The sequence below is a fragment of the Gopherus flavomarginatus genome, chromosome 8 (assembly GCF_025201925.1).
Source record: "Gopherus flavomarginatus isolate rGopFla2 chromosome 8, rGopFla2.mat.asm, whole genome shotgun sequence".
NCBI classification, from domain to species: Eukaryota; Metazoa; Chordata; order Testudines; family Testudinidae; genus Gopherus; species Gopherus flavomarginatus.
In genome coordinates this window covers 17,664,831-17,690,288 of record NC_066624.1, presented here as the reverse complement: position 1 = coordinate 17,690,288, position 25,458 = coordinate 17,664,831, and the positions used below count along the sequence as shown (strand labels likewise).

Below are 25,458 nucleotides of genomic sequence, written 5' to 3'. Positions count from 1 at the left end.
ATTATAACAAGAAACCAAGAAGGATGTAGACGTTGTGCTTCATAGAAGGCTTGAGTAGCTAACTTTAATTTGTGTGATGATTTTAAAACATGAGTTAAATCTAATAAAATGGTTATGAAACATTTTTTCAGTTTTTACTATAGTGCCACATAGCCCACCTTCAACCTCATGGTCTCACCTCTCATCGGCCCAAATTTTCCCAACACCAAATTACCCAACACCAGCAGCCACAATTTAAGCCTAGTTGAAGTCTCAAATGGAATTCAATCTAGATGCTATTAGACAGATAAGGAACAGATATTTAGAAATTCAGTTAAACTGCAGGTGCTGAAAACATATCTGTCCAAACATAAAAAAAAAGTCTTTGGAATTAAGGGCTCACCTTGCAGTACCCGCTACAATGGACACCAATCACATAACTGCTGAAGATATGCTAAAAATATTATCAAAGATATGCATACAAAACTTTATAATAGAGATGGGACTGAACTCAGACCAGGGATCAGAACCTTTGAGCCATAGCTGAACCTGCTCCTGCAATGGGCCGAATCCGAAGACTGAACCTGATCTCTCCACACTTTGAGTTGGTTCAAATTAGGATCTTGATTTCAAACTCCCAAATTTGAGAGAGTTTAGATCTGGGTTTTTGATTCACTAAACTATATAAAAAAATAATAATTAGGGTCTGGACTGGAGTTTGGATGCCCAGTGCAAGTCAGGAGTTTTGGTTTTGGATCTGGTTTCTAGTTAATACCGTGCATTTTTATAGCCATGCCCCAAATTTCTTGGGGCTAATTCTCCTTCCCTTGTCCCCATGGGATATAAATAACTCTCAATGACTTCTGTCCTGCAAGGAGACAACCAGTCCCATGGTTATTTTTTTATTGGTCTGAATAAGCTGTTGACTAGCATATCCCTAGAATGTTTGATTCCTACTGTCTCACCTTATTTTCCTTCAGGAAACCATGTGAGGGAAGATGGTCACATTTTCTTGCAGAGTAATTCACTATACTACCTAGAACAGAAATGTGGGTGGAAGGCATGAGTGAATTGGCTGCTCTGCAAAGAGCTGTTATGCTAAATCTAACTGCTTAGATATTCTTAATGCCATATGCTCTTCTTACTTAGAGCTTTCTGACTAATATAGAAATACTTATTAATCTGTAACTGTTTTCATGTTATATGTTAAATTTGAGTTAATTTTTTATTCTATTGGCAATGGAAATAACTGCAACATTCGCATGTTCAGATATATTTGTTTTATTTAAAAAGACATAATAAGGAAAAATTATAAATATAGTCTAAATCTGAAAGGGTTTAAGGGCACCCTTTTCTCCCATTGAGCTAATTAGGATCTGTGGAGTCATCACTTCCCAGGAAGTGCTCAGCGCCATGCAGAACCTTACCCTGAGTAGGAGGCAGAAACTTCTTGGATGATATGCATAAATTATAGTCATCAGCAGGCCAGTTATGATGTTGAACTGGCAACTGGCCTTAATTTAGGAACAAAAAGACTGTGCAGCAATAACACAGCATCAGGAAAAGGGAGGTTTTTCATGTTGCTTTTGTAATAATTGCACTGAAAAATGCAGCAATATGTGAATTCTGGGTCTCCATATTTATGAAAACTTATAGCTGAATGTTGGTAAGTGGTATCAGAATAAGTCACCCACTGGTGCCTTTCTGCAGACCTTGCTGTGATGAGTTAATCAGTGGATCTACTTGTATGAGTAATGGCTATTGAACTGTACCAATAGCCACTATTTCTCACTAAAACAACATGCTGAGAGATTTTCAAAGCTGCCGAGGAGATGTGGATCCTTTAGGAGGCTTTGCAAATCTCAGCCTAAATGAATAACTGTATTTGAACTAATATTAAAAAGGGGGTATGGTTAGAATTAATTCTTCCTCAAACAGCATGGACACACATAGCTGGACACTGCCAGAGCTATCCTGGTCTCCAAATCCATTCAGCCCTTGGCCTCTCTTTTGAGTCTGCCAATAAGAATGCCAGTTAGTGCCACTTGCTGAGGCAGTGGATTTTGGACCAGCTCACTGAGGATTGGGCTCCAAATACCATTTCACTGAGCCCACTGGACAGCAATCAGCTGTATCTCCTGTTTGTTTGAGAGGTACCTTGGAACAATAAGTATGAGTGGAAGGCGAAGACTTGCCACCATACATGCCTAATATCAGGCCTAATATCAGGCCTCAGCATCAGGCTCCTTTGGGAGGGTTCCCAGAATCTCAGTGTTGCCTCCAAAACTTCAGGGCCTTTAAGAAGGCTGCCTCCCTGAGTGAAACAATGCATGAACTAGTCCTCTAAAAGTGATGTTGCCGAAAAGGGAACAGAGACACTGGAAGGGCCGTAAGGAAGACAGCTCTTATGCCTCACAATTGTCCATGTTCACTTAATATTCTTCTTCTGATTTAAAATAAAATAAAATAATAATATATATTTTTATATAAGTTATTTTGTATAATTGGAGATATACCAATCTCCTAGAACTGGAAGGGACCTTGAAAGGTCATCAAGTCCAGCCCACTGCCTTCACTAGCAGGACCAAGTACTGATTTTTGCCCCAGATCCCAAAGTGGCCCCCTCAAGAGAGAGATTTACTCTGAAATTTATTTGATGGCAGAAAACTTCTGAACCTGCGGGTCCATCCTGCTCATGAATGGGAAGTACAACATACAGTCAGAGGGAACCAACGCTTTGGAGATGGGCAGGAATGGCAGCCTAGCAGCTGGCTGGGGAGAGAATATGGGCAGATTGGAGACTCGGCCTGAAAGGCTGACAGGAAGCCAGCAGCAGCCATGTCAGGCAGATGTTTGGGAGCAGCCCACAAAAGAGGAGGGTTGTATGGATGTGTCTAAAGAAGGTGGACAAAAGAAGGGAGCCCTGGCCAAGGATCTGTAGGCCAGTGCCTGATTGATCCCGGGAGGATTCATCACTGCCACAAGGCTAGAGGAGACTCATCTTCATATCCCTCGACTGGGCTGTCACTAGCATCTGGGTGGGAACCGCTGGTCCTTCTTTTGCTTGTGACTGTTAATTGTGCCAAGGGTATAAGCATCATTAGCTTATGGCAGACCCAGTTAAGGAACCCTATGTTTTTCCTCAGACACTGTGACAGTTTATGGGACACACTCCCTCCCACCCCCTGGGGTAGTGCCTGTAGAAACTAGTGCATGGAGCATCTACAACACTTGTCTTCAATCTCCTGGTGGACCCAGCACTTTCCTAGGCACATAGGGGCTGGGGTATCCCAACACTGGAGTGACACCCTGCAGGAGGGGTCTGTTACGGTACCTAGGGGAGGTGGGCGGGCGATATAGCCAGGCAGAGGCACCTCAGTTTTTTCAGTTCCCTGTTGGAGGCCTGTTTGGTTGGCATACAGGCTGCCAGTCCTTGGGCACAGCACCCTGAGGGTCGGATAGGTGTGAGCCCTGGGGGAGCTCAGGTGGGTCACTGTATTACGATCCAGGCCAGGTTTTCAGGCTGCTGGGGCCTGAGTTAGGTGTCGTGGCTGAGATCCAGGCCAGGTTTTCAAGCTGCTGGAGCCTGTGCCTAGAGGCTGTTCTGGTCACTGGGCTGGGATCCAGGCCGGGTTTTCTAAGAGCCTAGGTCCAGTGCAGCCCTAGTGCGGGGCGAGATCCAGTCCGGGTTTGCACGCTGCCGAGCCCGGGACTCAGCCGCTGTCCCGCTGCCGTCGGAGAGAGCTGAGCTGAGCTGCGCTGCTTCTTGTGCGCCCAGCCGCCTCCGCCAGGTAAGAGACTCCGCGCCCGCGTGCCCGGCTTGCCGGGGCGCCTGCACCCTAAGCGAGTGCCCTGCACCGGCTCCGCAGCGGCTGGGCGGCTGCCTGCGCCCCCCTGCACTGGCAGCTGTGGTCGAGGATGCATCCGAGCCGCGCCAGGCTCGCTGGCTGCCCCGGGAAACGCACCATCAGCCTGACCCTGTTTGTCTGAAATCATTGTTACCCCTGAGAAATCACCTCCCTTCTCCCCCGACCTGCACACTCGGATCGTTACTTTGTGTCCAGTTCGTGTGCACTGGCGTGACTCCTCGCTGGCGCGCACCCGGTTCTGCTGTTTACACCTGTGCACGCGGGGTGTGAAATGGTACCGGATCAAAACACTAGAATTTCGTGCTCACTTCACACAGATGTAAACGGCTCCTTGAGGTTCAAGGAAGTGCAGGATCAGGCCTTTTCTGTGTAGTCCACGTCTCTGTTTCCCCACCGTTAGGCCCTGATCCTGTAATTAGGTGCATGCCAGCAACCCCGATCTCAGGATCAGGGCCTTAACTGACTGTCCCCACTCCCGCGCCCCCCTTGTTTATTTGAGTAGCTCCCACTGTAGTAGGGGAGAGGGAAAATATCTTTAAAAGCAGGAAAATGTGTTTGTAAAACTATGGAAATGGGGATTCATGGGCACTGCCCAAACCTGGCTTATAATTTGTTTTGTAATTGGCTAGATTAATTAAAGTTTATGTAAACTTTTTTTTTTTCCCTTTGAAAACAATATACCATGGACAGGTCCAGATCCAAACACCCCCTAACCTTTGGGAGTGGAGGTCTTTGGAATCAGACCCTTGATGCTAGTTTTGCAGCTGCCTTGCTTCTCTCTGAGTTGAAGTAAATCTAATTTCTGACCAGCCCCAAACTTTGTGGAGAAGAAAGGTTGAAAATGAAATCCATTTTGCTGTTCAGCCTCACTCAGGTCTCACTATAACTAATATGCACTGAGTGTAGCATATTTATTTGCGAAGTTGAAGGTTGTCCTTTTAAAAGTATTACAAGTTACCATTGAGCGGATATGGCCAGAAGAGCTCGGTCAATCTCCGAATTACCTGTAGAAATCTGGAGCCATTCTGCTCTCTGCAAGTTAACAACCTAAACTTTGAAATTTATGTTGCTTTTGGGAAAGAGAAGGAAGGGGGCAAACAAATCCACTTTTAAGCAAAGTATGAAGAGTGTATTGGTCACCAGGAAACAGGTTGCCATTGAGATAGTCAGGTATTCCCGCCCCCCGCTACTGTTTTATTGCCACCTAATCCTATCTCATCTGCAAATGTGATGCCTTCTTCAAAGTCATGTTGATTTTAGTAGTTTTCACAATGTAGATTAACAAATCCTGCTTTGTGGAGATCAGAGACAATAGCGAAGTAAGTTTGTCAGTAGGTACGTAGTTCTGCCTTCAGTCCAGAATGCAGCAACACTTGGTTCAGGCAAATTTGCATGGCTGGAATAAAATGAATGGCAATCAGGATTAGCAAGAAAATCAAATGAAGGTGGCCTGTGAAGAATATCTGATTTAACCACAAGGAAGAATAATGGGGCTGGTTCTACCCCCTGTGTGCCATTCCAGGACCACAGTATGCTCTGGGCTCAGCAGGATATGGCTACTGTAAATGTTCTACCCTTCCCCTCACAGGCTCCAGTGCAGGGGTTATGCTAGGGGTGGGAGGGTGTGTGTGGTTTGTGCTTATCACCACAAGGACATGGGGCTGCTGTGCAGCCCACAGGCAGCCAAGGGGAGGCTGACATAAATTAGAGCACCCCCAGAACTGCTCTAATTTATGCCAGAAGTCTTTTTAGCCCTGTTAGCAGCCTAAAATCTGAATGTTGCAAAAGTGGCTTTAAACTTTAGTGTTAGAAGTTGATTATAAGAATTTGCCTCAATGTTAGAAGTTTAGAAAGTTAGAAGTGATAGTTGGTACGACGCTCTTGTTTTTGCATACAGTGAAGGGCCCTGTATTTGTTTCACTTGTTGCCAAAAAAAAGTTGCCTTACAAATCCTGATGTACCCTGAGGCAGTATGATCCAGTGGTTAAAGATGGGGAATCAGCACTCCAAGGTACTATTCGCTGGTCTATTGCTGTCTTGCTGTGTGACATTTGTCAAGACCCTAACTTCTAAGCATGTCGGATGTTACCTAGGTTTGTAAAGTGATTATAGAAATACTGTCACTATTCCAGGGGTTGGCAACCTTTCAGAAGTGCTGTGCCGAGTCTTCATTTGTTCACTCAAATTTAGGGTTTCGTGTGCCAGTAACACATTTTAACCTTTTTAAAAGGTCTCTTTCTATAAGTCTATAATATATAACTAAACTATTGTTGTATATAAAGTAAATACGTTTTTTTAAAATGTTTAAAAAGCGTCATTTAAAATTAAATTAAAATGCAGAGCCCCCTGACCGGTGGCCAGGACCTGGGCAGTGTGAGTGTCACTGAAAATCAGCTCATGTGCCGTCTTTGGCACACGTGCCATAGGTTTCCTTCCTCTGCACTATTCTAGAGACTGTAATATTGCAGACTTTGACAGTCTACTATAGTACATATTTATATGATGAATGTGGGATAAAGAACTCACTACCACTTAAGTCAATGGGAATCTTTCCATTAACTTCACTGGGGCTTGGATCATGCCCTATATGATTTCATATTGTTGCCAATTCCAAATGCCTTGTCACTGTACAAGAACACTGATGTCATGTCTTTGGTTTTTGACCTTTCTTGAACATGGTCAGAGCTACAGACATATGAATTTTCATTCCATTAAATCATACTTCCTAAATGAAACTTACTTTCATGAGTTGTGTTGTCAAGGCCTTTGGCAATCCATGGTTGCTGGGGTGGAGGGGAAATGAACAGCAACAACAACCAAAAAAAGAAAGTTCCAAGATGCATTTGGAATAGTAGGAAAAACATTCCAGGTGGCTTTTCCTAAAATACAGAGATTTTTATAAAGTAGGTGGATCTCCCTGACAGCTGCTACATCAATAGCTGTTTCTAAGGGATGCTGTCAATACGCTGTCTTGTTGTTTTTCTGCTTTATATTGTTTAAGATATTTCTTAGAACCTGGAATTGAAGAACTTTCCCCCCCTCCCACTGAATTTTTCCTGCTCCTTTAGGCTTTGTTTTCCTAGGCCTTCCCTCTATCCTGTGATCCTTAATTCCTCTGGGCCTGTTTTATTTTACTTCCTTGTTCATGCTCCATTGTTGTGGATAATAACAAGCCCTACTCTTAGAGCTGTGCTGGCAATTTCTGTTCCCTCTGCAGCTGATCACTCTATGTAAACAATGGTTCTGTATGAATAATGTCTATTTTTGGCTATTCTCATTACTTTTATTATTATTAATAATATATTTGTTCCCTAAGCGGTGAATATCATATTTAGAATCAAGCCCACATCCCCAGTCAGATCATATAGGCCATGTTGTACTCGCTTCTGTTGGGGCACTTAAGGGACAGGCTACATACAGCGTTTGTTCTTCACTTCCAAACCCCCACAAATGATCATTCTGAGGTGGAAGGGAAGAGAGGGGACAGGACACAGTCAGCATGGCCCAGATGTAGCAGGACACCAAACTTTTGTGAGTAAGTTCATACTGACTCAATAAGCATTTGACTTGCTCATACACACATGGAGGGGGGGAAATGGGATAAACCCTCTTTCTCAGGGGGAAGAGGGATTACAGGTCTAGCGGAAGTTGAGGGGAGGTGCTCTGAAGGAGCTGTGTTGACAGGAGCCTGGACAGTGTCAGATCCTCCATGAAGATGGCCCTGTCGTCCACACATTCCTCATGGATTTTGGAGGGTGAGGGGGGAGACTTGCTGGTTTTGAGGATTGAACCTCCTGCTTCCTTCCCTCTCCCATGGAAGAACTTTACAAAGGGGGCCCTCCCTGAGTTTCTGGTCTCCTACATGGTCCCATATGGCTCTGTAGTTGAAGTGTAAATCTGTGTGGGTGGTGGTGGGTGTTTGTGGGTTTTTTGTTAGCCCTAAGTCTAGTGGTTTTCAACCTAGAGTTCACAGATAGCCTAATATTTCCAAAGGGCTCTGCACCTCCATTTGAAATCTTTTAGGGGGTACACACACACACACACATTCAAAATGACTGCCCCAAGCCAATTAACCCTGTCCATTTAATAAACCTGCAACACTGAGTCAAAAGAGTCTTCCTCCCCTCCACCCCCACTCCCATAGTTTGCAAGGAGGCAGCCCTTAGGCGCACAATAAGGCACAGCAAGGACAATGTGTTCATTGTAGGGCAGGCATGTTTTGATTTCATTTTAAATCAATACTGTTATCTACAAATCAAAAGGTTATAGGAAGAATAGAACAGTAACACATTATCTAAGTAACGTGGTAGTAAAGTCAAAGTGAATGAAATCCTGTTCCGCCATTGTCAGTAAACTGAAAATCTGCACAGAGGTAAGAACTGATCTTGTTGATCGTGGAATCAAAATCAAATAACCTTTTATAGCTTAAACCTAAGGGAACAATTAATATTTGGGGGGTGGAGGCGGGACGTTATAGATCAGGACAACAATTTGCCGACTTTCACTTTCAGTGGCTATCCTGTTACACGTGGCATATTTCTCAGTGTACTTGAATACGCTCACCTCATTGCAAGCTGTTCAAGTCGAGCAATTTCACTCCCAGTTACCCCTGTGCAACCCTATTGGCTTAATTTAATGCTACAATGCACAATAATGTGCATCATCCAGCATATGCCCCAATTTGCCCTTTAATACAACTGTGCAACCCTTTGCACTTACTGCATCTCGGCACCCTGGGTCAGTATCTGGGGAAGTAATCCCAAGAGTAATCCAAGCCCGTGGAACTAGGTCCCCAAATACAGAATGGGGGAATAGTTCTGCTGTTGCGTGCTTCCCCCTTGGTAGCCCCTTCCTGGGGACTCCTCTGTAGGTGTTGGGGAAGATAGAAGAGAATGGGAGTCTTGACCTCATCACCGTTATCTGATGCAGATTCTTTCTCCAAAAATTGAAACCTCCCTGAGGGCAAGTTTGGAACTGCTGTTTGTTGAGAACACACAAGCGCATGGTTCCTGACAGACATGCACACCCATGGAAAAGAACTTGGGAAGCAGTATGTATAGGCTTCTGTAAATCTAGCCTGCATTACAAGATTTCCCTCAGCTCTCCCTTGCTGCAGAGAGCCAATTCAGAGGAAACTGGCCAAGCTCATCTCTTAAGTTTGCAGTGGGATTTGTCTCTATTGTAGGCTTCTCCGTGGAAGGGGACAGTAGGCCCCGGTCTAATATATGGTGCATTTTTGCACTGTAGTAGTAAATTAGGGTTGCAGTGTGAGGAACTGATGGCAGAATTTTGGCCACTGCCATTGAAATAAAAGGTTTTAGAAGATAACTTTCCATGTGAACACTAAAATAAAGAAACTTTATTCAGTGACACAAATGAACCAGTTGTGATCTGAAATGTCCTGTTCCCTTGTCTCTCTGGAACAGTAATACATGTCTGTGGGATAACACAACTGTAAAGAACATCTTGGCTAGACAGAAAAGTCAAATTAGTTACTAAGCTGATTTCAAATGGTTGCAATCCTTGTCTGAATTTCGGCTTGGTTTAAACCAGAAACTTAAACATCTTAAGCAAAACTGAAATGAGCATCTCACAGGAGTTTGCACCAGTTTACCTGAACCTGCTTAAAATCACCTTTGGTTAAGCTAGTGTAGCTTTCTGGTATAGACTAGGCCTTAATGTGGGGACAACTTGGCCTTCACTACGTAATGAATGTTGCACTTATTGTGCATTTCAGTATGAAATTCAGTCTGACCCTTTCCTGTTGTGTGAGCTGACCTGCCCCTTCAGATGTTATGGATCACACTTCACTGGATGGACCTTAATTTGGAGACCTTTGAAGTAACAGTGGTGCATTGAGGAAGGGAGGGAATGGACCCAAGTATTTTGTTTTTCCATATTCTTGGCTAACAAGCACTGCCAAATATGTGTCTTCTGCCAGCTCTCCTCATCCAGCCTGTTGATCAAATGAAACATGTTCCAGTAAATGAATGTGTAATTGAGTCTGTGTTTGTATTGGAGAGTTGCATCAAATCTAGAAAATGGGTGCCCAAACAGAGCTGACTTGTTCAAAAATATTCCTATGTACGGATTTGTTTTCCCACCGAAGAATGTCTGCTAGGAAAGGGTGTAACCATAGCTAATTGGATTACTGTACATGAAGTTTCTTTTTGCTGTCTCGCAGTTCAGGGATTTTCAAGGTAAGAAATGAAAGTGGAATATTTTTTTTCTTTTGAAGCCTTCAGTATTTAATGGCTGTCCAGTATCTAAAACAACACTAGGTCTGGACCCAACTCCAGAACTGAACACTCCTATAATTTAGAGGCGAGTGGGTGATTAAAAATCCCAGATTAGATCTGAGCTTTACTGTTGGCTCCCTTCATGACCCTGGGCTAAACCAAAACACTGAATCTGACGCAGCGACATTTTGGGATCTGGATGCAGATCTGGGACTGAACTTTGCAGCTTGGGGCCGCCTTGCAGTGCAATTATTTGTAAAATATTTGTCTCTGACAGCTTATTTTAATAGCTTCTAAAAGGAATCCAACCTTGCAAGTGTAGCTCATTTCAAGTATCTTGTTTTAGTCTGAGTTACCTATGCACCTTACTACATTGGAATCCCCTGTCTTTCATTGATGTCGTTTAGATCACAAATAAAGAATCGTGAAACTGAGATTACGGAAAGAATTATTGACGTAGAAGGAAGGAATCATATGGCATCCTCAGTTTGCTGCACGAGTAACTTTTTGTACGTGTTGGGTCTTTGTATCCCATTGTGTCCCACATTTTAGATCTTGGCAAGTTGAGAGGTATGGGAGGAATTGGCCCCCAGGGTGTTCAGTCTGGTATGAGCTCCTGCTTCATTACAAGTAGCCAAATAAGATTTTTTATTAATATTTTTGGGTAGAAAATAGGGCTTCCACTCTGAGGCTCTTCACTGAATGCTGACTCTTGCTTGCTAGGATCAGGTATATGACAATGGGAGTTTATGCAGTGACAGAGGCTTAACTACAGTGTAGTTATAATGTCCTGGTTGATCTGACCCGTTCCCTGATTGCCAAGTAGTTGCTATGCCATTTAGCTCATAACAAGTGAGGTTAGGGAAGGGACTGACTATGGAATAAGCAAAAGGAAGTGAAGACACATCCTTCTGAGTGTGAAGCAGCCCTGGGGTGTGCATGTGTCTGTTGTGGGGGTCACGAAAAAGTCAAAAGTGGTAACAGGGAATCGTCCTACTCCTCCCATCCTGCAGTTTCATCATTAGAACAAGTCTAATTTACATTATCCTGTTTGTTTAAAGGTGGCACAGTAAAACAGGTTCAAACTGTGTTTAAAAAGGATGAGTATGGACAAACAGGAGGAGACAAGTCCAAAGTACAGGAATGTGAGGTGATTTGTCTAAATACAAGCCTTCCTCCTACAGTGGTTCAAATGAATTCTTCCTGGGCTTTGTACTGATAAGATCTCACCTGCAGATATTTTTCCAAGCGCTGTTTGTTTCATTTTTACACAGCTTTTTTCAAGTTGCCTCTCAAATAAACATTGTAGGCAGTTTAAAGGGCATCTTCCACTTTCTCTGAAGCACTTACAAAACAGGCAACCATGTATTTAATGCATAGCTATCATGTGGTGGTGTGGGTTGCTTTTTTTGTTTGTTTGCTTTTTCCCTTCTTTGGTGAAAAGCAGCATTATTAAGTGTTGTGAGGGAAGATCAGATGTTTCCATAATGGAAGTTGAAGTAGAACAGAATGCAGGCTTGATTTCATGGGGAGCTCAAGAATGGATCATGATGAGGATGGGCAGTTTAGAAATCCTACCAATTAATAAGTGGTAATCGCAAGGTGGCAGAAGGAATGTATTCAGAAAAGTCTTTTTATTTTGGGGGTGTAAATCCAAATTCTCTGAAAGTCCAGAAAATGTCCTTGTGAAGTATAGGAGCTGAAGAAGAGCTCTGTGTGGCTCGAAAGCTTCTCTCTCTCTTTCTCTCTCTCACCAACAGCAGTTGGTCCAATAAAAGATATTGCCTCACCCACCTTGTGTAGTAAGCATTGTACAAAGTTTCCCACCCAACTTCTTCACTTTCCGTCCACCTTCATCTAGACCCATTCTCCCTGCCTCCCTCCCACCTTGTGTCCCTTTGCATCTACAAGGGATTCCAAACTGAAGATAGAGACAGAACAGACTAGCCACCCTCTTGTGTTACATGGCTACAGTAATAGCAAGTTCTTTAAAATGCTGGCATCCTCTGCTGCATTTGGGACACTGCCATGCCTATTAAAGGGGACAGAAGAGGTTTACTCTGTATCCCTGTGGGCAGTGTTTGTTAGTGTTCTAACAATACACTTGCAATGAAATATATCCTATAGAAGCTTTGCAAATATTCCCCACCTATGAAATAAACAGAACTCTCAAATATTTAAATTAAAGAATCCTATTAACAGTTTATTAACAGAAAATGAGTTTTAGTTTGTGGATTCTGAGTCACCTTTTCCTGTATTTTTTTAAGGCATTGATGTGTATAAAATATGGTAATTCCCTTTTTAATTTAACCCTATAAGGTCTACATATGCTTTTTCATAATAAAAGAAGCAGGGATCACCCATTCCAATTAAAAGGCAACATTTGAAACTGATAAAAGGAATTTGTTTTAATATGTGTAAAACAAAATTAACCTGCAGAGCCCTCTGCCACAAAATATCATGGAAGGGGAGAGATGAGTAGAGTTTAGTGAAGCATTAGAAGTCTAGTTATATAAATAACACCAGTTACACTTAGTAAGATACACATTTATGAGGGACATAAATCCTCATGCTTCATTCATAACATAAGATGAACACTATCTGATGGGTTAAGAAACTTATTACCAGTGGAGAATTGTTCATTACTGTATTTCTTGCCCAGTCTTCTGAAGTACTAGCCTCTGTCAAAAGTTAAACTAGACTAGACCATTGGCATGATCCATTATTGCAATTTCTATGTTACTAAGACCATTTCAGCAAGAGCTGTGCAAAACTGGAGGGTTTTTTTGGGTTCACCGTCAGTTCCAAAAACTTGGGGCACGGGTGTCAATTGTTTTTGGGTTTACCTGAAATGTCAATTTTTCTGTTCAAAATCTTCAGTGAAATTTTTTCATTTTATTTTTGGTTGAATAAAATGTTTTGATCTTGGGGTATGGGTTTTTTTCACCTGAGCAATTTTGGTGAAGCCAGTTTGAATTGCAAAATGTTTCATTGACACTGAATATGTTTTGCCTGAAAAATTTCACCCAGGTCTAATCTCTGTGATGTCATTTGTCACTAAACACTCTTTTAAGCTGTTTATGGAAATGTAAGAGTTTTATTAATAGAACAAAATTTTATTGGGAGGCTCCATCATACCAAGAGTTATTAGACAGTATTTAATGGCAGGCAGTACTGAAACTGAGTCCAACCAAGGTCATACTCTTGTCTAGTAAAGGGATACCTTTTGTACCCATGTAACATGAATAGTTCTGAGAATAAAAAGCCATTGATTTGATCAGAGCTGCGTTCCTCCATTGGTGCCTCCCTGTTTACCCATCTTTGTGCCTTCAGTGGGACTAACCAATTGGGTCATGTTCAACTCCTGTCATGTACAGAAATTGAGTTTAAAAAAAAATCCATGGGAAGTTGAGGTAAATTATTCTGCTGCAGGATTTCCATTTTGAGATTGGGGAACTTAACCAATCAAACGCCTCACAGAAGCAACTCTGAAAGGTGAGATCTTCACAGGTAGGCCTTGACCAATGCAGAAAAGGTACAGCTGTAAAGAAAGCATTCTCATGGGAGAGTGATGTGGAAAACCACACCGCCTTCTTTGCTGAAAGTTTATTCTTTATGCGATCAGCTATTCCTACAGCTGTTTCTACAGAACTCAATCACTTGGTTTTATTACAAACACTGGGCATAATTGCCCTTTCACAGGGGTGTAAATCCAATGGAACTCCCTTACAGTCCATGCAACTATATTGCTGTCTAAGTGAGAGAAGAGTTGTGTCCATAGTTTTCTGAAAAGTTACTCCATTAGAAACAATTACATTTAATTCAGTTTCCACATACTAGCCTACAACCACTCTTTGTTTGCCAAAGCTAAGGTGGCTCAGTCACTATTGGTGATGTATCTTATTTTGAGAAAAATATTGTGCACCTCTGAGAAGCACTCCACCTGAAGATGTAAAAAGGACTTTACACATACAGATGAATTAAGCCTTACAACATCCTGGTGAAGTAGAAGAATATCCCTATTTCATAGCAGGGGGAGGACAAACTGGCGCACAGAGTTAGGGGCATGTCCAAGGCCACACAATGAAGGTTGCTCTACACAGCAGTTAAACACCCATGGCTGGCCTGCATCAGCTGACCTGGGCCTGAGCCCAAACATCTACCCTACAGTTTCACAGCCCTGCAGCCTAAGCCCTGAGAGCCTGAGTCCACTGACATGGGCCAGCCATGTGTGTTTAATGGCTGTGTGTAGCCATACCGAGTCAGTGATAGTGTTGTGAGTAGAATTTAGATATTCTGACTTCCAGACCTGTGCATTAGCTACTAGATTGTGCTCACTTTTGAGGATGAGGGCATGTCAGCCGTCTAGGAAGCTCTAAATTTTACATTCTAAGCATAATACACTGAGCTGCTGGAAGCGGTGGCCAGTATGTGTCTCAACCCGTGCCACTTCCAGCAGCTCCCATTGGCCTGGAGCAGCAAACCGCAGCCACTGGGAGCCGCGATCAGCCGAACCTGCGGACGGGGCAGGTAAATTGGCCCGTCCTGTCAGGGGCTTTCCCTACACAAGCAGCGGAACAAGTTTGGGAAACACTGATCTAGGTGATAGTGTGTGAGGAAGAAACTTTTAATTCTGCTTCCGCACATGGTATCAACTTGTCAGGTATTCAGCCAGCATTAGCAGTGGCTGTTGAAATGGGATTTATCTGCCAAATTTGCAGATTAAAGCTTCTGATTTGGTTCAGTTTCTCTTTTGTATGCAGAACACCATAGAGTAAATAGAATCCGCTTAGCCTACACTGTGTGGTATCATTAATGTCATCACATACCAACGTTGAGGAAGAAGACATGCAACACTCAGAACCAGGATGTACATTGTGAAATGAGATCTGGGGCTGGAGTGCCCTGCAGATAATCTATCAGTGACAAATGTCTGTTGACAGCAACGGTTGTCTTCTGGCACCATTTATCTCAATGGCTTGTATTTAGGCTTCATTCGGCTTTTCAGCTATGCCTACACAAGAAGGCAGGTCTTCTAGTAGCCAACTTTCCAAAAGTGGCAGTGATTTCATGCAAAACTAGGCTTACAAGAGCTTCATTTTCACACAAGTCTTCCCCCAAACTTGTTTATAATTAAAAGAAAAAAAAAACAGAAGAAAGCCAGCTCCTCTGTAAAGAAAAGGTAAAATAACTTGAAGGTACAGTAGTAGGGGAATGCAGCCTTATAACATTTATGCATGTGAGTAATCCTTATTCCTGCAAGTTGTCCTATTTGTAGTTTGTTGGACTACTTCTCTGAGTAAAAATGTATCCCTTAAACCTTCTTTACACGGATGGTTATTTGTTCAACCCTTGTTCAAACCCTTGAATAACCTGGTAATTTGAGTTCTGATTAGATTAGCCTGGAGGGTGGGGTGGAGCTAATTCAGTTGTTTTGTAATTTGTATTGTGTATGCACGCAGCAAACAGTCAAGTCGCAAAAGGGCACAAGAGAAATAAAAAGCTCTCCAGCATGGTGCAGGACCATAGAGGATCTAAATGTACTTTAGCCTGGCACTTTAGATTACAAATATATTCCCTTCAAGTCACAACGGCTTATTAACCCTCTAAACATAAAAATGCTTCAGAGAAAGCTTGGTGTTTGTCATCTTGCTCTTTTTTTGTCCTGGGATTTTGGGCTGGTGCGTGGGGTATACCAATTATATGTCTGCTTAGTGCGATTGGTTACAGAGAGAGAACAGGGCTAATTGAAGGAAAGTTAATCGATTGCTGAATTTTGGACTAGATCCTCAACTGGTATAAATGGACACAGCTCCATTGAACTCGAGTTCCATGGAGCTGTGTTCATTTATGCCAGCTGAGGATCTAGCCCCTGACGTTGAAATTGGGACCTCTCCCTTTCACCATTTGTTATAGTGCACTGAATAATAACATGCTAGTTTCATATAATTTCTCAACAGCACAGTTCCCTGTGTATATTCAGAGTCAAACTTCTGATTTCTTGACAACAATAAGTTATTAGCACTTCAGAGGCAGTGTAGATATGGGAGAGTGAGCTGGGCTGTGTTCTGGCCCAATCATCAAGAGTTCGCTAGCCAAGTTCCAACAGTAGGGCCAAAGTTTGCAACTCCAGTAAGGTCGCACACATATAAGTGAGGGCACAATTTGGCCTGCAGAAATATTGTTGTTGGTGATTAATCAAAAGCTAGAAGGGAACCAGGTTGAGATTCAAGGCTGAGTCTGCAGTGCTTGTCATTGGGGCGGGGAGGGGAAGAAAAAAATCATCTTCACTTCTAAACCGAGAGACCAGAAATACAGACTCCCATATGCCATTTTTTACAAAGCTCCTTTTCACAATAGACTCCACATGTCCATTGCATGCCGCGGTTTGGGTAGGTCATGAGTAGCTTCATGGCAGCAGCACATTCCCCATGGAATTTTTTTGGATCTGAGTGAGCTGCTGCTGTGACCAGAGCAGCAGCTTCTTTTTGGGTCTGTGTTAGAGGTCCAAAGGGAGACAGAGGCTACGGCAGTGAAGGGTGCAGCCAGCCTGGAAGGATGGCACTGAGGAAGGAGCATGACAGTAGACCTATCAGATAGCCCACATCCACGTTGGTCATGCTGTACTTTGTGGGGTTTCTGTGGATCTGGAAACAGACTATTCCAATTTGACCCTTTTGGATTTCTCTGCACAACAAACCTTCCTCGTATTGACGCGTCTGACGCAGTGGGCATTCACCCACGAAAGCTTATGCTCCAATACATCTGTTAGTCTTTAAGGTGCCACAGGACTATTGGTTGCTTTTTACAGATCCAGACTAACACGGCTACCCCTCTGATACTTCCTCGTATTGATCTTTCTAGGAGGTTCTCCTTCAGAGAGATTCCTATCAAGGTAATTAGATGTAAAAGACCCTTTTAGACATCTAGTACATTCTCTTTGTCAGTGCAGGGATGGCTCTTGTTATTACTGAATAGGGCCATGGCTACGCTGGCACTTTACAGCGCTGCAACTTTTGCGCTCAGGGGTGTGAAAAAAACACCCCCCCCCCGAGCGCTGCAAGATACAGTGCTGTAAAACCTCAGTGTAAACAGTGCCGCAGCGCTGGGAGCGCGGCAAGCTACACCCGTAGAGGATGTGGAGTACGTGCAGCGCTGGGAGAGCTCTCTCCCAGCGCTGCTCTCCCAGCGCTGGCCCTGCGACCACATTCGCACTTCAAAGCGCTGCCGTGGCAGCGCTTTGAAGTTACAAGTGTAGCCATACCCTAGGGAAACATTACAACATATTGTCACTCCTCTCCCATAGCAGATTTGGGAGGAGAAGACTACTTCCAGTATAGCAAAACATTTTAATGCAAGAGAGAGAACAAATGAGACCTATGACATTTATGGTAAGAAATGTTATGGAAGCAGTATGTGTTTGTGTTCCTGCATGATAACATACAGTTGATGTCAGTTGATTTTATTCCTATTGTGCCTCTAGATACTAGTAAACACATTGCACGCTATTGCCCTTATCTTAAAATACTGTGGTGAATAACTGCAGGTTTTCCTGTTTCAAGCCTGAGTCCACAGCAACAGAGGTGTGGTAATGTGCAGAGCAAACATCAAGAAATGCTTTGACTAAACTCATAAAGGTGACAGTTTTGCTGAGCTCCTATGCAAATAATCCCTGTTTACTTCTGCATGGCTGGTTCCAATGGCTTAGCAGCATTGAAGTCAGCTACCCAAACAGCAGGTGGAGATTTCTCACCATTTAAAAACAAAACAACTTTTCCACAGTAAATGCTTCAGGTAGTTTGTTTGTTTGTTTTTTTTTAAAAAACTGTTTTCTAAAAAGAGGGCTTTAATTTCCTTTTTCTTTCTCCTGTACCATAATGAAATAATTTACTAAAATACAATTTCCAGAGAGAAAAACAGGATTTTAACTAGTAGATGCTTTATATGTAGGTAATCTTTTTGTTTGTAGTTTATTAGATGCTGGAGAGATTCTCAGATAATTTTGGCTCAAATTTCAGGTTTTGTTAAAAATAAGTTTTGTCAAAACGAAGAGTAACAAATATTAATGGTACATTTTATTTGAACTTTAACCAACATTTCCAGGACCTGTTTAACTCATCATTGTGATAGTGCATGAGAACCAGCAGGGAGAAATGACTGGAAACAAACGTGAAATTGCTCTGTGCAGTTTCATACCAAGTTGCATGAAATGTACATTTAATCAGCAGAAGTAGTGAATTTTTTTTTTAAGCATTTCTGTTTTAATCCACTAAAGTGGTACTGGTATCACATGTAAGAAAATATAATGTTGATCAGACAAAAACAGCATTGGCAACCCCAAATATACATACATCTTGAGTCATCTTTCTCCCTCTCCCTTTAAAATTCAAAAAGGAATTTTAAAAACAATAGGTTTTTTCTTTAATTTTTTCCTCCCCCCCTTTTTCTTTTAAATGACAGCTGAGTTGCTCCCATTATCACCTGACTCCAGAAGCTGAGGCTTTAAGAAATGCCAAATACCATACAACTCATGATCAGATCGCAAGAATTGGCAACACTGGGAAAAGTGCTCTTGTTCTATGTTGTTCTGTGAGCTGCCTGTTTAAATAGAAAGCACTTTAAAGGACCAGAGTAGAATTGCTGTATTCCATGGATGTACAGGGTTTTTTTTTTTTTTTTCATGTGTGCAGAGCAGGTGATTCTGTGCTGTAGGCTGGGGTGAAAGTAACTTAAAGGACTTGCTGGTACTCCGGAGTCCTGCAGCGGGGGAGGAGCCTCAATCAGAAGAGGCGTGGCCTCTGTTGGAAGAAGTAGAGCCTTTAAATCCCAGGGCTTTTAAATCAGGATTTAAAGGGCTTGGGGATTCAGCTGAAGCTAGGAGCCAGGCACTTTAAATCACCCCCGGAGCTGCAGAGGTGGCTGGGAGCCCTGGGGTTTGGGCAGGGGTGAAAGTAATTTACATTTCTTACCCATATGGTCCAATTGCAAGCAACCCACCTCTCCTATGTACTTCATGGATCCCTCCCATTGCATGACATAGACAGAGAAAATAAAGCTACTATTACTACTACCAGTACTGCCTGTAATAAAACTTTACTATTGGAATAAGCCTGAAAAAGTGAAAACTCACTGTCACATTTTTCTTGATGTCTTCCGTCCTCCTCCAGCTAGGCTGCGGACACTAGGCTCCATGCTTTCTCCCTGCCTGGCGCTGAGCAGCAGCTTCAGGGGCTTCCCTCTAGCTTGCAGCAGGGAACAGGGAGACTGGCTGAGGGAGACAGAAGCCTGCCTCCTGCATAAGAACAGTTTAAACTCAGCTGTTCACTGCGCAGTTCAGTAACATTTTGAAGAGGATCTGCAAGCAGTTTGGACATCACAACCATGATCCTCTGCTGGGGAGGGAATGGGATAGATTTGAACTTGGAAATGGTTCCTGATTTTGATTGTTTTTTTTGTGTATAGGAGATCCCCTCATCCCGGGGTCAGAAAAGAACTGCCCCTGCCATGGTCACACACACCGTCGTCCCCCTCCCCCCCAACAACAACTCGGAGTGAAATTAACAAGGATGCCAGAAATGGTTTCTAACCCTGGGGGCTGAACTGCGCAGGGGACAGCTGAGTTTAAAGTGTTCTTATGCAGGCAGCAGCAGCAGGCATCTCAGCCAGTGTCCCTACTACAAGCTAGAGCCTAGAGGGAGAACCCCTGCAGGGGGGAGGGGAGGAGGAATGCAGAGGCTTGTCTGCAGCCTGGCTGGAGGAGGGGGAGGGAGGAGATGAGAAACCAATGTGACAATGAGTTTTCCCCTTCCACCTGCTTTTATTAGCTCTGGATTTAAGCTGTGCAGCCAAATGCTTGTATTTGTTGTGTGTATTAGTATTGGAGACAAGATCCCCTCATCCCGGGGGCAGACAAGGACTGCCCCTGCCATGGTCAAACACACCCTCCCCACTCCCCCCAGCTACTGTGAGTGAAATTAACAAGGAAACAGAAACTGCTCCTAACCCCTAGGGCTGAACCACCCAGGGAACAGCTGAGTTTAAACTATTCTTATGCAGGAGGCAGGCTTCTCCCTCCCTCAGCCAGTCTCCTTTTCTTACGGGTCCTCCGTACTGGCCCGTACCGGCTTACTTTCACCTCTGGCTGAAGATAACACCCACCGAGTATCTTTCATCATTACCTGGAGACCACCTTTAATTTCCCTTACTGCTTCTTCATAGTGAGAGAACCTAGAGGTAACTGCTGTATAGGTGATCAGGGACCTCTTTCCCCTCAGATTGGCTAGAGCCGTGGGGCACACTGTAACAGGGCAATATGTGATCTGCTCCCCCTCTCCACTTCTGTGCTGAGTGCCAGCAGGACCACAGAATGATTTAAAAGTCATACACTGCATTTGTATTTGCTATTCAAACAGTAGGGGGACATGCACACACAATACTAAATGAGCACCATGAAGGTTCTTTTTGTAGATTAACCAACAATAACAGTTATCACTAACATACCTTTTTTTTGATCTCTTAAGTGGGTAAGTGTCTGACATTCACCTCCTTTTACAGGTGGGGAAATGGAGGTGAAGTGAATTAATACCTTGCCTGTGTTTCTTGCCTGTTTGTTTTAGAAACAGTGTGCTAGGGAAGCTGTTTACCAGTTCCTGTGAAGCTGACTAAAATAAGCTTGTATCCTGATTGGACTTATATGTATGGAGAGCTGTCAGAGATGGGGGAGAAAGACAGGACAGCTTGCTATGGGACTTGTGCTTAAGAACAAATAAACACCCCAAATGTACACATTCAGTCGCCATATGTCATGTTTATCTATACAGGCATCTCTGTGCTATTTCTTTACAGGAACAACTGAACTGCACTTCATATGACTTCTGTACTGAGGAAGACATACGGCAGAAGTTCTGGTGATTGATGTCTAACGTGAGAGTCGATCCTTCATCCCTTCTGAGGCAGCTAAAGCCAGTGGGAAACTGTTTTCTCTATATTTGGATATTTGATTGACTGTGTGAGGCAAAGGAAGGAACATAACTGTGGAGAGAGGTGTTTTTTTTCCCCTTCCCCCCTGGCACAAGCAGGCATTCTGTCTAGAAAACCATGCCAGAGAACTGCTTAGTGTCTTGAAGTACGAGTCAAAACCTTAATGCAATTTCCCTCCAAGCCATGCTGTTGTGAAATGTTTCTTTCAAGCTCTAATACTGTTTGGCACGCTGAGCCCCTCTGCTCAGGGGGCTGCTGATGGCACTCTCACAATTGGCTCTCAAATAGTTTCTGGTCTGTTGATGCTCCAGCTGGCTGGAGATCATTACAGAGAAGATGCTGGACCTAAGCTTTCTGACAGAAGAGGAGTATGAGAAGCTTATGAAGGTTCTGCAGAGAGATGCAGAGTTGAAGAAAAAAGACAATGACCGTATCAGGTAAGAGAGCTCAAGTGCACACAAATGCTGATCTGTGAGGCTCATCAGCCTGTGATCTCCCTACTACTACCCTTCTCAGCAGTGTGCATGTGTGAGGGCTGTAGGCTGCAGTGGTCCCCCCACTTCACTGTCAGAGCCTGAAGAATCCTATTTCCCCTCTTGCCTTTTCTACCACCCTGTTGTGGCCACCAGGAGAGCCAGGAACAATTGTCTCTGATTTCAACAATAACTCTCACATGCTTGGAGTCATGTTTGAGTGCTGGGAATTAAAATACAGGAGCAGCAATTGATCTGAGTCTCCCCCCCCCCCCTTGGAGTGTAGCTGTTTCCTAGGATTTATTTAAATAGGACTTTAAATCTCTACCTTGTACATTTATAAGGCTTTTCCATGATGCTTTTCACTGTGGTACCTAAGTGCCGATGCACCTTAATGACCACATCTTCCCAAAAGCCCTGTGAGGGAGGGTGTCATAAACAGATAGTTAAGGGTTAATAGAACAGGAGTACTTCATGTCTCTTTTGCCTGTAAAGGGTTAACAAGTTTAGTGAGCCTGGCTGTCACCTGACCAGAGGACCAATCAGGGGACAGGATACTTTCAAATCTTGAGGGAGGGAAGTTTTTGTGTGTGCTGTTAGTGTTTGGTTGTTGTTCTCTCTGGGTTCTGAGAGTGACCAGACATGCAACCAGGTTTCTCTCCAATCTCTTTGATCCAGTCTTTTATATGTCCAGAATAGTGAGTACTAGGTAGATAAGGTGAGTTAGGCTTATGTTTGTTTTCTTTATTTGCAAATGTGTATTTGGCTGGAAGGAGTTCAAATTTGTGTTTTGCTGAAAGGATTTTAATTTGTACTTGTATACTTAGGCTGGGAGGGTATTCCCAGTGTCTATAGCTGAAAGACCCTGTAACATATTCCATCTTAAATTTACAAAGATCATTTTTACTGTTTTTTCTTTCTTTAATTAAAAGCTTTTCTTGTTTAAGTACCTGATTGTTGTTGTTGTTTTTTTTTTATTCTGGTGTGAGATCCCAGGGGACGGGGTCTGGATTCACCAGGGAATTGGTGGGGAGAAAGGAGGGAAGGGGGAGAGAGAGGTTAATTTCTCTCTGTGTTAGGATTACTTTCTCTCTCAGGGAGAGTCTGGGAGGGGAGAGAGGAGGAGGGGGAAGGTGGATTTTCCTCTCCTGTTTTAAGATTCAAGGAGTTTGAATCACAGTGATCTTCCAACCAGTGAGGGGAAGCCTGGGAGAGGCAATGGTGAGGGAAAGGGTTTATACTTTCCTTGTGTTAAGATCCAGAGGGACTGGGTCTTGGGGGTCCCCGGGCAAGGTTTTGGGGGGACCAGAGTGTACCAGGCACTGGAATTCCTGGTTGGTGGCAGCGCTACAAGTACTAAACTGGTAATTGAGCTTAGAGGAATTCATGCTGGTACCCCATCTTTTGGACGCTAAGGTTCAGAGTGGGGAATTATACCATGACAGAGGGCAATATACAATCTCTATTTTACAGATGGGGAGCTGAGGCAGAGAGGCTAAGTGATTTGCCCACGGCCACACACACAGCTGTGGCAGAGCCAGGAAGGATCTGCAGTGCTCTTACTAGAACACCATCCTGCCTCTGTTTTGTGTTTTTTCATTTGACTTCTGGCTGGTTTGTGTTCGTAGCTGCTGCTGCTGCTGCCACTTCTAAAATGCCAGCCATTAAGCTATTCTGGTAGGTAGTAAGCACAAGGCTTAAAAATTTGGGACAGCCAGCATAGTTCTATGAAAGTCAATGGAATTATGCCAGTTTGCACTAGTGATATGACCTCTTGATATTTTGCTGAGCCAGAAAAGCCTGTGCCCATCATGAGGGCAAGATGCGCTGTCTGGGATGATGGATGGGTAGCACTTCTACATAAGTCTCTGAGGAGCCTTTGTATGTCCTGCCCTCTGGTCTAGAAGAAATGTCCTCCAGAAACCAGATAGTGGTGGGTGGGAATGTCAGAAAGCATGACTGGAGTCAAGGCTAATCTTTTTGTAGCACAGCTGTCTTGAGTAGGACTGTGATTTTTGTTTTCACTATGGTTCTATACTGGCAGAAGACTAGTGTAGAGGTTGTTATGCCAGTCTAGCATCATTTGTGCAGGGAACCAGTATAAGCGATACCAAATGCAATTTTTTCTGGTATAAGCTGCATCTGCATGAGGAGAGTTGGAGGGCATATACTAACCAACCTTTTCTAGTGTATACTAGGATTTAGACAGAAAGAACATGTGACTGCAAAAGCTAGTGTTGGCACTAATCCAAATTATGCTTTTAATACCATGATTGCCTTCCTAAAATGCAAAATAAATTGGCCATGGGGTGTGTGTGTGTGTGTTTGTGTGTTTTTTCTTCCTTTGCTAAATTTTGGCAAAGTTTCCATTTGCAGTTGGTTTGGTTTGTTTGCTTTTATGCCTATTTAAATTCCTGTGAGCCAGGTCTTAGTTTGGAAGAAGTAACAGATTTTTAACTGTGGTGATGCTCGTGGACCCTACTCTAATATAATTGACCTGGTTCGGCCCTTTTCTGTAGGGGAGGTCCACGGTTGGTTTCACTTCCTGACCTGCTTTTGAGCAAAACTCTGGTGGTAGTTGGGAGAAGCTGAGTAAAGTCAGAGGAGGTATGGTGGATTTCCACTAGTGTTAGTGAATTCAGAATACATCCCCTAGTTTTTATGTACTATTACTTCTCTACTAGTCCTGGGTCCAAAACTTTCTCCATTGTATGCACCTAAGTGGGGGAGAAAAGGAATGGAAATTAGGCCACAAAATGCCCTAGATCCATGCTGGGGAGAGAAGTGACTTTAATAGTGTGTGTTCTCCCTTTGTTCTGCCAAGCACGCTGTTCCATGTGTTCTGGGGCATGTTAGCACTGAATCCAGAGAAGTCCACTCTCCATGGACTCTGCTTTATACTACAGTGTGGAGTGAGGGGCCAGCTAACTATGCAGGGCAAGGCCCTTCAGAGGAGTTATCTGGGGATGTTCCCTCAGTTCATGGCTCTTGTCCCTCTCCTCCCACCTGATGGGAGTTTTGGATGTGAGCTCCCAACTCTTAGAGTTTGGATAAAGCATTACCCTTCCCTGGATTTGTTGCAGGAAGAGTAGCAATGTAGGTGAACCGAGGTGTACCCCTAGTGCTGGGGAATTCTGCTAGCTGTGCTGATGATTAGAGGATAATAGGGAGTCTGTAATATTGACAGAAGCACTAAATTCTAATGCTGCTTCCTAACAAAATGTCATACTTCAGCAAGCAGGGTCTGTGTTCTTTCCCCACCACACCTGCTCTGAAACAATAGGTCATATTTGACCCTTCATATCTTTGTATCCTCTGGGTTAATACCCCCCCCCCCCCCGCTTGTTGGTAATTTGATCTTGATGGCTCTTTTTCCTCTGGCACCCTCAGCCATCTCCAGAGGGTTGGAAAACCTTTTCCTTGAATTGTAGTGAGTACTGGGAGGTAGAGCCAGCTAACTCAGCAAAGTTTTTGTGCTGTAAATGTACAGGTTAGCAAACAACAAACTTACTAGCTGGGGTGCCAAATAGTCAGCTAGGTGTGGCAGGGCCAGTTACAGTACAGAGGAACACTCAGGAAGGACAGCTAAGTACTCGTATGCCAAAAATCTGCTTGGTGTGGTGGCCAGGAGAAAAAGGGCTGTCCAGAGAGGGCGTTGAAGGAACAAATTGATCCCTCATGTGTAACTTCAAGAGGGGATGCATTTGGCTCCGTGCATGCTAGGGCATGAATTTGGCTCAAAACGTTCTGGAGCTCATGAAAGGTACTTGTGGGATTGACAGACAAAGGTAAAAGAAAAGTGCAGTCTGTAAAACCTACCCCAAACAGGCTCCCCAAAACAAAATGCAGTGACCAGTGCCTCCAGCTTGGATTTGCATGTGTGGGGACATCTGAAGATCCATGTTCCCCATGTACTAT

The 25,458-nt window shown here is 43.5% G+C and overlaps 1 protein-coding gene across 1 annotated transcript in view; it reads left to right on the top strand.

Moving 5' to 3' along the window:
• The first annotated feature begins 3,678 nt into the window (after window positions 1-3,678).
• LOC127056530 (synaptotagmin-like protein 4) overlaps window positions 3,679-25,458 on the top strand; it is a 66,861-nt gene continuing 45,081 nt past the window's right edge. The window contains exons 1-2 of the mRNA XM_050964483.1: window positions 3,679-3,770; window positions 20,933-21,504. Of these exons, the coding sequence (XP_050820440.1) occupies window positions 21,404-21,504 (101 nt within the window). The 5' untranslated portion in view covers window positions 3,679-3,770; window positions 20,933-21,403. The remainder of the gene's footprint in view (window positions 3,771-20,932; window positions 21,505-25,458) is intronic.